The sequence below is a fragment of the Branchiostoma belcheri genome, unplaced genomic scaffold, assembly GCF_001625305.1.
Source record: "Branchiostoma belcheri isolate BF01 breed outbred unplaced genomic scaffold, Haploidv18h27 scaffold187, whole genome shotgun sequence".
In the NCBI taxonomy this organism is placed as follows: domain Eukaryota; kingdom Metazoa; phylum Chordata; class Leptocardii; order Amphioxiformes; family Branchiostomatidae; genus Branchiostoma; species Branchiostoma belcheri.
The window spans coordinates 345,932-358,789 of record NW_017803346.1 but is presented as its reverse complement, the minus strand read 5'-3'; the positions used below and the strand labels follow the sequence as shown (position 1 = coordinate 358,789).

Below are 12,858 nucleotides of genomic sequence, written 5' to 3'. Positions count from 1 at the left end.
GAACTTCTGGCAGGACTACAGACTGCTTCTCTACACCTACACCTACAGACTACACCTACATATAACATAACCAACACGACATCAACATTAACTATCTATACTTAACGAAAAGCAATGATTATTATTGAAAGGAAAAAAAACTAAAATAGAAAAACTGGAGATAAATCTGATTCCCCCACATGCATCGTTGTGATAGTCGGAAATGTGGGTTTGTGATAACCTAAAAACTTGCTGACGTCATCTCATATCTGACTGCTGTAGCAGCCATTTACGGCTTGTGATAAAACAATGGGAGAGACATCAATATACTTAACTGTGGGGATCACATACAGCCTAGTCTGCTATATATGGACTATATATATTATTATGATAACAAATGTGGGTTTGTGATAACCTTAACACCTGCTGACGTCATCTCATATCTGACTTCTGTAGCAGCCATTTACGGCTTGTGATAAAACAATGGGGGACATCAATATAAGTAACCACCCTATTTATTGTATTTACCATCAGCCTAGTCTGATATACACTGACTATATATCATGATATAGAAAAACTATCATGACTGTGTGAATTTATCTCCAGAGAAGAAATCTTGAAGGCCTAGATTAGATATAAGGTATTCTCTAGTAGTAGTTAAGACTTTTACGTTATTCTGTTATCCTTGTATCCTATGTATCATGTTACTCAGTATGATGTACATGTAACATCACACTCTGGTGTATGCATTTAGCCCCATGGGCAGGAACGTGCAAATAAAAATTCATATAATAATATTTACCCAAATGTATAAAGGGGATCACCACAGAAATACAGACAGCAATAGATCAGAATTACAACATAAAACAGCAGGAGACATTTAGTAACTATAGGGAGCACCAGGATATGTCCTAGTTTGCTTTTGGATTTACTGACTATATATTATATGATATATACAGTATAAAGGGGGGCACCACAGAAATACAGACAGCTATAGATCAGAATTACAAGCATAAAACAGCAGGAGGCATTTAGTAACTATAGGGAGCACCAATGTCCTAGATTTCTTTGGATTGACTGACTATTTATTATGATATGTACAGTATATACACGGGGGAGAACCATAGAAGCACAGCCAGCCAGGAATAACAAATACAAACTGCTCAAAGCTGGTCACAACATAGAAACGCCATGTAATAAAAGGCTGAAATGAACCTAGGAGAAGCCAGAGATATGCATGACATTGTGCAGTGCTTGGTAAAACGTACGTTGAACTTCATTTTTGCTTGGTACAACTTTCAGTACAAGTTTTTGTATAGTTCTTGGTTGATAACTCTGATATTTGAAGGCATGACTGTTTCTTGTTCTTTTCTGGGCTGGTATATTGGCAGTTTGGTTATCAGGCTGCAGTTTCCTGTAGCTCGGATAGCGTCTTTCAGAGTGATTGATGGGAAAATTACTTCATCAATACACGAAGCAGTCCGGAAACCAACACAGGAGCTATTTCCCTGGGAATTCTCACTGATTCAGCCTCACACAGCTTAGCCCATACAAACCTTCATGAGTCCCAATGTTCACTATACCACAAGCAGGAATCCAACATATATAGGCACAATTTCCCTGGGAATTCTTACTCTCAGCCTCACACACTCACAATCATGAGTCCCAGTATTTACTATAACTGAACTAAAGAATAAACACACCCTCAAACACGGTCCTGTACACAACTCTTAACGTTCTAAACTACGTCAGCTGGGTATGTAACATAACGGCAGTTCATGTATGTTACGAAATGATAATACATGATAAGCTGTATGTGGAAATGAATGCTACATTTTCAGCTATATGTCTGTTGAAATGCTACATATTTAGCATCATGTATATAAATGCTACATTGTCAGCTGTCTGTCTGTGAAAATAATCGCCACATTGTCAGCTGTCTTTTCAATTGACCGCTACATTTGTGGCCCTTTGTGTAAGTCAGTGCTACATTGTGTGAGTAAACGCTACATGATGAGGCCTGCTGAAATGAAGGACGTCTGAAAGGTTTAATTGCAGCTTTTATCTGCAGCGAGGAAATTAGGTCAGGCCAGGCTCGAGTGTTTGATGACCGAGATCTGAATCAAAGGGACCTGCGGGGGGCGTTTTTGCAGATATGCTGTATCCAGATATGCTGTTCACTGTACGCATTGTTGTACCCAGAACTGTGCATTTCTAGTTGTACTTGTATGCCAGAATGGGTTAGGGTTAGAATCAAGCACAGTTCTGGATAATCTCCCCATATCATAGATAGATTTGCCCCAGGCACAGTTCTGGATAGTCCAGGCGTATCATGCTTGAGCAAGGTTCTGGATAAAACATGGTTCTTAGTACAACAGCTTCCTTACCTTAAACAACATTACAAGCTCAGTAAAGGTAAGGTCTGCTTGGTCTTTTGGTGTGACATAACCAGCTGCCACTGTAAGTTACACACTAGTGTTTTACGCCGAAAGTTGGCTGCTCCAAGCTAAACGATTCGGACAGAAACACGGCTGGCCTATGTTGTTCAAGCTAAACAATTCAGGAAGAATACATGCATACATTATGTACACGATGGCCTATATCATAGACAGGACTCTTAATGTCTGGTCATTGGGGAGATTATCGAAGGCACCATCAGATGTGGTCACTGTGGACAGCTAGTTGATCCAGAGAGGGGGCACTAGCTGGCTTTAACAGCCAGTGCAATCTAAAAACATTAGCCTGGCTTTTTCAGCAGTGTAACAACCAGTGAAATCTATCCACACTAGCTGTATTTTGTTAGCAATTTAATGTGAAATCTACCAATACTAGTATGGCTTTTGGAGACATAACTTAAAAGTAGCAGTAAACTGTAACAACCAGCAAAATCCACCAATATCAGCATGTATGCAGCAAGACTGCCAAGCAGAACACCATGTTATATTTTGAGGGGTCTGAAGAAAATATTAATTTGCAGATTGCTCAGTTTAAAAAAAAGCAGACACACACACAGTACCTTTTATGCTGTATTATCATATAGCCGGGTGACGTTGACCAATCAGAAGGCTCCATTCCACATTCTTTATGTCGCCGTAATGTCACAAATAGAGTCAAAATCGGGTATTTATTCATCCCAATCCATACATTAAACAAAATGAATAATAACCCGCATATGACCTCAGGTGACCCAATAGAACACAGCTCTACTTCTAAAAAATCCAAAAATAACTTGAGTTGTGTTCCGATGACCTTGGGTGACTCCCATAAGAACACCTGTTCCCTGCCTGTGACCCAGATAGAAGGCCATAGAACGTGAACCCCCCAGTGACCTCAGGTGACTCCAGATGGAACAAATATTCTATGTTCTATTCAGCATGTGCAAGGGGTAAATTGTACATTGTGTCACTCTTCACTGCATCAGTTTGGATAGGCTATCGTGTAAGCTATATGATAATAGCGTTAATGGCCCGCCCTTTCTCGGTGAATATGGTGTGATAAAGCCTTGTCAGTTGCTATAACCACCTCATAAAGCCACCTCGTTCGCTGCGCTCACTTGGTGGCTTTATTCAGTGGTTATAGCAACTGACAAGGCTTTATCACACCATATTCACCTCGGGGCGGGACATTAACCCTTAATTCATGCCTGAATAGATAACTTCATGAATAATTAATAATAATAAGTAACTACAGAATAATCTACATTTTTAAGAAAACATGCCTGACTAATAATAATACACTACAAAATAATGGACATAATGCAGTAATTGGTAAGATGTGAAAGAAAATGGACTAAAACAATTTCCCAGTCCAGTTTCCAAAAGACGGCCAGTTGGCAAAAATGTGTCTTTTGTTCACACACATTTATACCATATTCATGCCTGAATACATAACTTCATGAATGAATAATGATAAGTGACTACAGAATAATCTACATAAGAAAACAATGCAAACAGCTTAATTGGTAAGATGTGGAAGAAAATGGACTAAAGCAAGCTTCCAAAAGACGGCCAGTCGGCAAAAATGCGTCTTTTGTTCCCCAAATCGAAACCTTGCCGTATAAAAGCCCAGAGGAAGTTATAGATAGCCTGACTCTCGCGGGACGGGCTCCATTAGGGCCATTTCCCGTATCTGAGAGGAGCCCGTTTGATATGCTAATCACTCCAATCAGGGAGAAGCAGGGACTGCAAATAGTCCTCGATCAATGTTTCCAGCTCAGGCCTTAAGCCTGCTGGCTTTTATCTGAACTTAGTGGGGTGGGCAGCGGACACATATGATACAATCATGTACACAAGTGCACCAGAATCATGTACATGTAGCACAATTGCACCACAACCACTACACATCTACACCACAACCACTACACAACTTCACCACAACTATTGTATGCAACTGCAGCACTACACAACTGACCCACAACCACTACACAACTTCACCACAACCACTACAGAACTTCACCACAATCAGAGAGGCACAGGGACTGCAACTAGACCTCAATCAATGCTGCAGCTCAGGCCTTAAGCCAGCCGTGGCTTTTATCCAAACTGAGTGGGGTGGGCTAACTTGACTAGAACACAAATAATGCTTGTAACTGTACCCAGAACTGTGCCTATCTAGTTCTATGCCTGAATGGGTTAGGGTTAGGGACAGGTACGGTTCTGGATTATTAGTCTTTGAATGCAGATTTGGCCAGGAAAATTTGATTTATCACAATCATGAAGAAAGAATGGTTTAAACAAAAAGCTCAAATGTATTTGCCACTGAAAGCACACTACATGTACATGTGTGTACCACAATCATCATCATAGTACCACAATACTTGGCATTTTACATAGACCAGGGCTGGGACTGGCTCCTAACACACTATTAAGTACATGTCACTTCCTATTTAGAAACACATTCCACCTGATTTGTTCCCTATAATATCCTTACACCTAAGGAAAGGTTGTTCTGCGATTGCTAATAAAAGAAATTTGTTGTAAGCCCAATCGAGGTAAGGCCCGGTAGGTTTTAGGTATCAGGGTTAGGGACAAATATATCTGTCCTTGGTGCTGAAAACCATGTTACTGCAATCTGTGGCAAGATTTCTGTAAAGCTTGTTTAAACAGCCTGGTAACCAAACCTGTTTTAGATGCTAAGTCTCTTTTATCCTCTATGCAAATAGGAGTAAGAGAATCGGTAGCTAAGCCAGGTTTGGACACTTAGGCTAGGCTTAGAATGTTTGAAAAGTCCAGATCAGTTCCCTACACTTATAGTGATCAAGTCAAACTTAATGACATTTGGACCAAGTTGCCCCTTTATTAGCCTACCGTAGGTTGTAAGCTCAACAGTAAAGCCACAAAAACTTCCTAATCTCCATTAAAAATCTGCTTTATTGGAAAAATAATCAGCAAATGGGCTTTAATCTTGTTTCTCCGCAGAGTTTGTGTGGGACTCCGTGGAGCAGCTGCTGGATAGACCCTGCAGGAAATGGTTTAATGTGTGGAATTGGCTGCGGGATTTAGGAAGAATCATAAGAGCAGCTTACAGGGGCCAAAACAGCAGATTATACCGGATTAATGCGGAAGGATCAGAGCAGCAAAAGAACAGCTTAAACAGGATTAGTGTTCAAGGACTATAGCAGCTTATGGGGGCCGAAACAGCAGATTAGAGAGGATTTAAGGGCCAAAACAACAGTTTATAGAGGATTAGTGTTGAAGGGTCATCAGTATGTCCACTCATCTGGGTAAGATTATATGTATGTTGTAGAATATAGTATAATGCTAGAGATAGATATGTATGGCAGCCAGATCCTGTTGCAAGACAACACAGACACTATATCAACTTAGTTCCATCAGAAGTCCATCGCAAGCCTTGCAGTAAAGTAAAGAAGTCCACACAGAGAAACGGTTCCTGTCATGCTGAAACTTTTCCTGTCATCTACTGACAATGACAGACCATTTGCCAGCAAATGCTGCCGACTTCCTGCCTCTGATTGCAGCTGTTTGAACCTACTCCAGACTCTTTACTGGCTTCAGTTCTGTCCTGATGAAAGCTTGAGCCACTAGATAGGCACTGTTCTGGGCACGATTATAGATAGTACCGTGGCAGGGAGTGACTTCAGTTACTTAAAGTCTCTAACTCAAATCTTCAAGGCAGGGGTTCTCACAGTTGAGCAGCTCTGTTCCTGACTTCTTCCCTCTGATTGCAGCTGTTTGAACCACTCCAGAGTCTTTACTGATGTTCAGTTCTGCCCACTCCAGACTGTTTATCCAGCTTTAGTTCTGCCCACGCAGACCTGATTAAAGCTTGGCTCCTGCCAACCCTTCAAACAACTTCAATCTGTCTTTCATTTGGCTGTGCCAGTACAGGGCAGACATTTGAACTGTGCTTCTCTCAAATCCTGTCCTTAATCGTGCTTTATTCAGAACCATGCTCAGGTACGGTTCTCAATGGTCCCCACATATCCAGAACCGTGCTTTGGGCAAATCTATCTTCTTGGATATGCAGAGACTATCCAGAACCGTGCCTGGGGCAAATATATGTTCTTGGATACGTGGAGCTATCCAGAACCGTGCCTGATTGTATATAAACCCATTCCATACAGACCCTCTCTGAAACTCAAATCAACATGGCAGGCAGTGATTAAAGCCTGGCTCCTGCCAACCCTTCAAACAACTTCAATCTGTCTTTCATTCGGCTCTGCCGGTACAGGGCAGACATTTGAACTGCGTTTCTCTCAAATTCTGAATCTCGAGGGCAACTGCAGGCATTTCATCTGTGTTTCTGTCAAGTCCTGGCTACAAAACTCTGAGCCAAGAGCAGACATTTGAACTCTGTTTCTCTCAAATCTCAGTTCTTAATGGGACTTCAGTCAGGCTCAAGAACCGTGAACGGACTTCAGGAGGACAGTCAGGACGAGTTTTTTGTGGCAAAGTGGGGAGTTTTGGCAGGCTTCATTTGTTGTTGTGGAGAGGTGATGAACTTCAGTATCACACTTGGACAAGTAGGGGGTCTCTATGGGGGGGTATCTATGGAGGGGGTGTTTGGGAGGGTGTCAGGGGGGTATCTGGAGGGTCTGAGACTGACATGACACAGGAAAGTGGATAGTTTGGAAGGCTTTGTTTGTTGTTATGGAGAAGTGGCAAACTTCAGTAACACAGTTGGGGTGGACAGTGTTGCAGGGGGGGCATGGGAGGGTGTGTGCAGGATGGACAAGTAGGGAGGTGTCTGAGAAGGGGGTATCTTGGTAGAACCATGCCTATCTAGTTCTATGCTTGAATGGGTAAGAATTAGGATCAGGCTAGGTTCTGGATAGTCTTCGTGTATCCAAGAACATAGATTTGCTCCAAAAAAGGTTCTGAATACACCTGGACCATCCAGAAATCTGCCTGAACATGGTTTTGGATAAAGCACAGTTCTGGAGACAGTAGTCCTGAAGTTACTGACTAGAAATACTACTGCACCAGGAGTTCAGCACCAAGGACAGGCACCAAGTGTTGTTCAACTGTTCTTAGTACAACAGTATACTCATTTACAGTTCTCATACATACAAACTCCCTCCCATCCAACTGTCTTGTCTGCAAAATTTTGGCTCAAGATTCTCCTCACATTGCCTCCTTATTCCCAACAGTTTATCCTCCTCCTCCTTTCCTCTCATTTCCTCCCTCGCTCCTAATTATCGCCCATCACCATCACATGCATGGACCAGCTACCACTGTACAAACTGCAAACTCGTGCCTCAAGTTTTTCCTTCTTCTTATCCCAACAATTTCTCCTCATTATGAAACAAGTTTGGACTGCAATTTCCAACACAAGAAATTTGACTTACTGTACCCAAATTTTTGAATGTACAACTCCAGTCTTTGTCATTTCTTAGGAATGAGAAATCCACTGGAAATGGCAGTTCAATCTTGTTTCATATTGACTTCTACCAACACAGATGAACTTTCAAGATAAAACTTGCAAACTTGTGCCTCAAGTTTCATTGCACCCTTTTTCCCAAAATTTCTTGTCACGTCTTTCCTCTTCCTTCCCTCTCATAACCCCCCTCCCTCCGTTTCTAACTAACCATGGGCTGTCATCATCAAAGTCTGCTGATTCATCTTGCCTTTTCATCATACAGCTCGACTGAGGTAACCGAGGATCGCAGTTAAAAGGGGTCACGTTGTAAGCCCGCTTCTGAAATGGAAAACTTCCCACCGTTTTCACCAGCGGTGTTTAATAGACTGTTAACGACTAGCTGCGTTAAACAGGTATCAAACAGCATGAGATGGGCCCGTTCTTATTCAAATGGGCAAAATGCTGTCGCCACGTTTTATGACTTAGATATGAACCAAATCATTGCTTTCTTCACTTTCCCACTACACTTGTATGTTTCACGAAAATGTACCCCAACACTAGGTTTGAAATGGAAAACTTTACGACTTGTATGAGACAAATCATGGACCTCATCATTGCTTTCTTCACTTTCCAACTACACTTACTACAGCTTCACTGGGTCAGTCTGCTGAGGAAGACCAGAGTGACTGGTCAAAAGGTCTTGAAACACTTGAATGCTTCATTCATTCTGACACAGTTGAACTTTCATGAGGATTCACCATGATTATAGAAAACCCACAGAGCAGCAATTTCCCCAGGGCCTGTAAAAATCAGGACCCCCCCCCCCCCCCATGCAGACCCCTAACCACAGGCAACTCTGTCCAACACCAGTTAAAATCTTCTCACTAAGACTTAGTAAGAGAAGTTTTTGTGTTGGATCTAAAGTTTTAACTCTAAACACACTTGAATGCTGTTTGGAACTTGTAGCCCTCCATACAAAACCGTAAAAATCAGGACCACCGTCCCCTAATGACAGGCAACTCAGTCCAACATCAGTTAAAATCTTCTCACTAAGAACTGGTAACAAATATAACATGCTGACACAGTAGAACTTTAGAAAACATCCACAGAGCAGTAAAAATCAGGACCAGAGTCACGCGTCCCCTAATCACAGGCAACTCTGCTGCAAGCGGCGCTGGCAGGAGTTTAGCGGGAAAATTGGGCACTGAAAACCCACTTTGGCGGACAAAAGGTGCCGCGGAGGCTCCTGTGCAGCAACAGTTTAGTTTAATGAAGTGGAGATGCAGGGAAAAGGCATTTAAAAGTGATTTGAACATCAAAGGGGACCTGAGAGTGGGTGGGGGGACTAGTGATGGGATATGCATGAGGGAAGATCAGTAATGATGCGGGTGGGGTACGGATGGAGGGGGGAGAATCAGTAATGAGTATGGAGGGAGAGGGTTGATGGGGTATGTATGGGGGGAGGGGGAGAATCATTAATACTGGTGGCAGGGGATGGGGTATGCATGAGGGGGATGTGGGAGTCGTTAGTGAGTGGGAAGGAGAGAGGAACAGGTTAGTTTAATGAAGTGGAGACACAGCAAAAAGGCATTTAAAAGTGATTTGAACATCAAAAGGGACCTGAGTGGGTAGGGGGACCGGTGATGGGATATGCATGAGGGGGGAGGGGGAGAATCACTAATACTGGGGGAATGGGGTGTGCATGAGGGAAGGGGAGAATCACTAGTGATGGGGTATGCATGATGGGGGAGAATCAGTAATGGGCAGGTAGAAGGGAGACTGGTGATGTTGTGCAGGAGGACAGGAGGGGGAGAATCATTGATGCCAGGGGAGGGGAATCACTATTGCCAGGGGTATGCATGAAGCTGGAACGATGGTTTCTCACTACTATCAGCCTATCAGATCTGCTGTCAGATTACTGCACTGCTTTGTCACCACTAAAGTCTGAAGTGAAAGTGAAGTGAAAGTGAAGCTATCTCTGCTCCAACAGATAACAGGCGAGATAAGATCTCCTGTCTTCTCACTTTCCCTTTCACTTCCTGGAGTGTACAAACTGCCTACATAAAGGCTGTTTACATTCACTCACTCACTCACTCACTCACTCACTCACTCACTCACTCACTCACTCACTCTCACTCACTCACTCACTTACTTGCTCATTCATTCAATCATTCATTCATTCATTCACTCTCATTCACTCTCAATCACTCACTCGCTCACTCATTCACTCATTTACTTGCTCATTCATTCATTCATTCACTCTCATTCACTCTCAATCGCTCACTCACTCACTCACTCACTCATTCCTTCATTCATTACTCACTCATTCACTCATTTATTCACTCATTACTTATATGTATTTTGTCATTATGTTTTACTCTTGTTTTATGTTTTTGAGTAGAAGGCATCATATATTAAGCAACTCTGCTTCTTGCCTAATGCTCAATAAATATGTGTGACTAAATAAAATAAAATACAAACGTTGGTTTATCTCCACTGTGGATCTCCCTATCAGCTTATCTAGTCTGACTTTTGCCTCCCAGTATTGGAGTCTCTAATCCGTACAGAATTATGTATGATGGGGGATTATCTTTTGCAATTGGGATGACATCAAACAGCTTAAGTTGGATTTATGCTAAGATGAATAACCAGATTAGATCTAAGCCTTGGGTATAGAGTTTCTCTGTGGTAAAGGAAATATTTTCCACTTTACGTAAATATAAGATTATACAACTGTAATTGTTATCTCTAGTTTTCCTCCAATAAGTTCCAGACACAGGCAGCGTGCTCGACTCAGAACCAAGAGGTCCGGGGTTCGAGTCCTGCCATGCCACGGATCTTGTGCCCTTGGGAAAGGCACTTTAGTCAGCTTTCCTCACTTAACTCAAGTGAAAATGAGTATTGTCTGCCCTGTATTTGTTTCTATGTGCGGGACACAACACCAGCAACAGCTGCCTCTGCTCCGCGTGTATTGCACTGTTGCACTTTCAAGTGTGGATAACAGATGGGTCTCTCACCAGAGTTACTACAGACGGGTCTCTCACCAGAGTTAGCACAGGCCTACAGACGTCCCATTTAGACCAGTCCCAGGGTTTATCTCCAGTGTGGATCACTACCAGTATCTAAATCACCCATAACTCAGAATGCCATGTCAGCTGCACTAACACTAACAGACTGTCCCACTTTATTCTTGCCAAGTGGAGGAGAAAAGACTTGAGATGAGGAGTAAAACTTACAGTTAAGAAGTTTTTGGCGCTGCAGGGTCCCCCTTGTACTTGTAATCATGGAGAATATAACTTTCAGACTTACGCTACTACTAGTTAAGGAACAGTAAGACTTAAGACATGATTTAAGGAACAGAAAACTTACAGTTGTGAAGTTTTTCGCGCTGCAAGGTTCCCCCTTGTACTTGCAATCCAGAAGAATATAACTACTACTTAAGGAATGGATGCTAAGGCTTAAGACACTACTTAAGGAACAGGTACTAAGACTTAAGGAACAGCAGAAGAACAAGACTTACAGTTGTGAAGTTTTTCGCACTGCAAGGTTCCCCCTTGTACTTGCAATCCAGAAGCATATCCTCGATCTGGTGCCCTGTCCTATCGTAAAAGTCGGACATACTGAACTTTCCCGGCACAAATCCGTCGAAGTTCGTCAGTTCCCGAATCCGCTCCATTTTTTGTCTCATCTCCTGGTGGTCACTCGGATTCTCGTTCATGTGGTTGAGAAACTCCTCGGATATTTTCAGCTTCGGCCTGGGTAACGTGTGATCGATCAGGTCCAAAATGTCGGGGCCTGCGTAGAAAAGGTCCTGCTGGTTCACCTGGCTGAACCGAAAACTGTTCATGTTGCATATCGTCACCGCCGGAAAGTTTAGTCCGTTGACGGCGGTAATTTCGTCGAGTTTTGTCGCGTGGGGGTTGGAGAGGTAGTACTGGACTCTGTCGACGCTCTGCACTAGTAACACGGCCACACAACCGCAGAAAACCCCCGCCCAGAGTATTCTCCGCACAGTAAACTTCCCCTCTGTGAAGATGTGGGCCAGCCCATGCATAGACGCACTTGCAGCAAACACGTTAATATCCGATTGTCGAGGCACATCGTGATTCTGGGAGCCACCTTCCATCTTTGTACAACCTGAAATCCTGCCACAAAATCGCTACTTCTTCCACAAAATCGCAACTTCTTCCACAAAATTGCAACTTCTTCCACAAAATTGCAACTTCTTCCACAAAAATGGCTTTTTTTTATCTTCCAGTAAACTGGCCTTTCTTTCTTTCTTTAGAAAACAACTGACGTTTCTTCCTTAGATAGAAAAATTTCCTTTCTTTGTTTGAGAGTAGAAAACTGTACACCAGAGGGAGTGGGTTACAATGGGTGAGGGGAATATGCAGATGGGAGATCTCTTATCGCCAAACTCATTATGTCGTTTACATTATTTTGGGGCCATTAAAATAATGACTAATTCATGGTCTGCCTGTGATAGCTAGAGCATCGCAGTTCTGGCCCTGGCTACAATAAATGTCACCCTGGTTATGTAGCAATTGTGACCCTAGCTACAACAGCTGCCACCCTAGCTATATAGCAGATGCCACCCTGGCTACAGTTGTTGCCACCCTAGCTAGAACAGTTGGCACCTTGGCTATGTAGCAGTTGTTACCTTTGCCACAGTAGTTGCCACTCTGGCTATGTAGCAGTTGCCACTCTAGCTGTAACAGTTGTGGCCCTGGCTACAGTAGTTGTTTTCCTTGCTACATATACGTAGCAGTTGCCACCCTAGCTATGTAGCAGTTGTATCCTTACTACAGTATTTGCCACCTTGGTTATGTAGCTGTTGCCACCCTGGCTATGTAGCGGTTTCCACCCTACCAGTAGCAGTTGTTGTTGGGTTCGGCCCACAGGGAAACAATTTCTCCTGTCAGCTTGCCTGGCTCGGCATGACAAGTCTGCGAGTTTAAGCGTCGCCCCTGCTCCGTTAGTGGTGCAGTAATCAGGCAGCTATTCCACAGCACGCCGCTGCCGACCCATTTGTTTAATCAAAACCAAACTCAGTATTCCTCG

The 12,858-nt window shown here is 43.0% G+C and overlaps 1 protein-coding gene across 2 annotated transcripts in view; it reads right to left on the bottom strand.

Moving 5' to 3' along the window:
- LOC109467671 (acid-sensing ion channel 1-like) overlaps positions 1 to 12,858 on the bottom strand; it is a 208,525-nt gene that overhangs the window by 78,288 nt on the left and 117,379 nt on the right. The window contains exon 1 of one of the 2 annotated variants that reach the window (XM_019765716.1): positions 11,318 to 12,086. The exons of the other annotated variant lie outside the window; for it this stretch is intronic. Within the exon in view, the coding sequence (XP_019621275.1) occupies positions 11,318 to 11,923 (606 nt within the window). The 5' untranslated portion in view covers positions 11,924 to 12,086. Of the gene's footprint in view, positions 1 to 11,317; positions 12,087 to 12,858 lie in introns of those variants that run through there. 2 annotated transcript variants of the gene reach the window in all.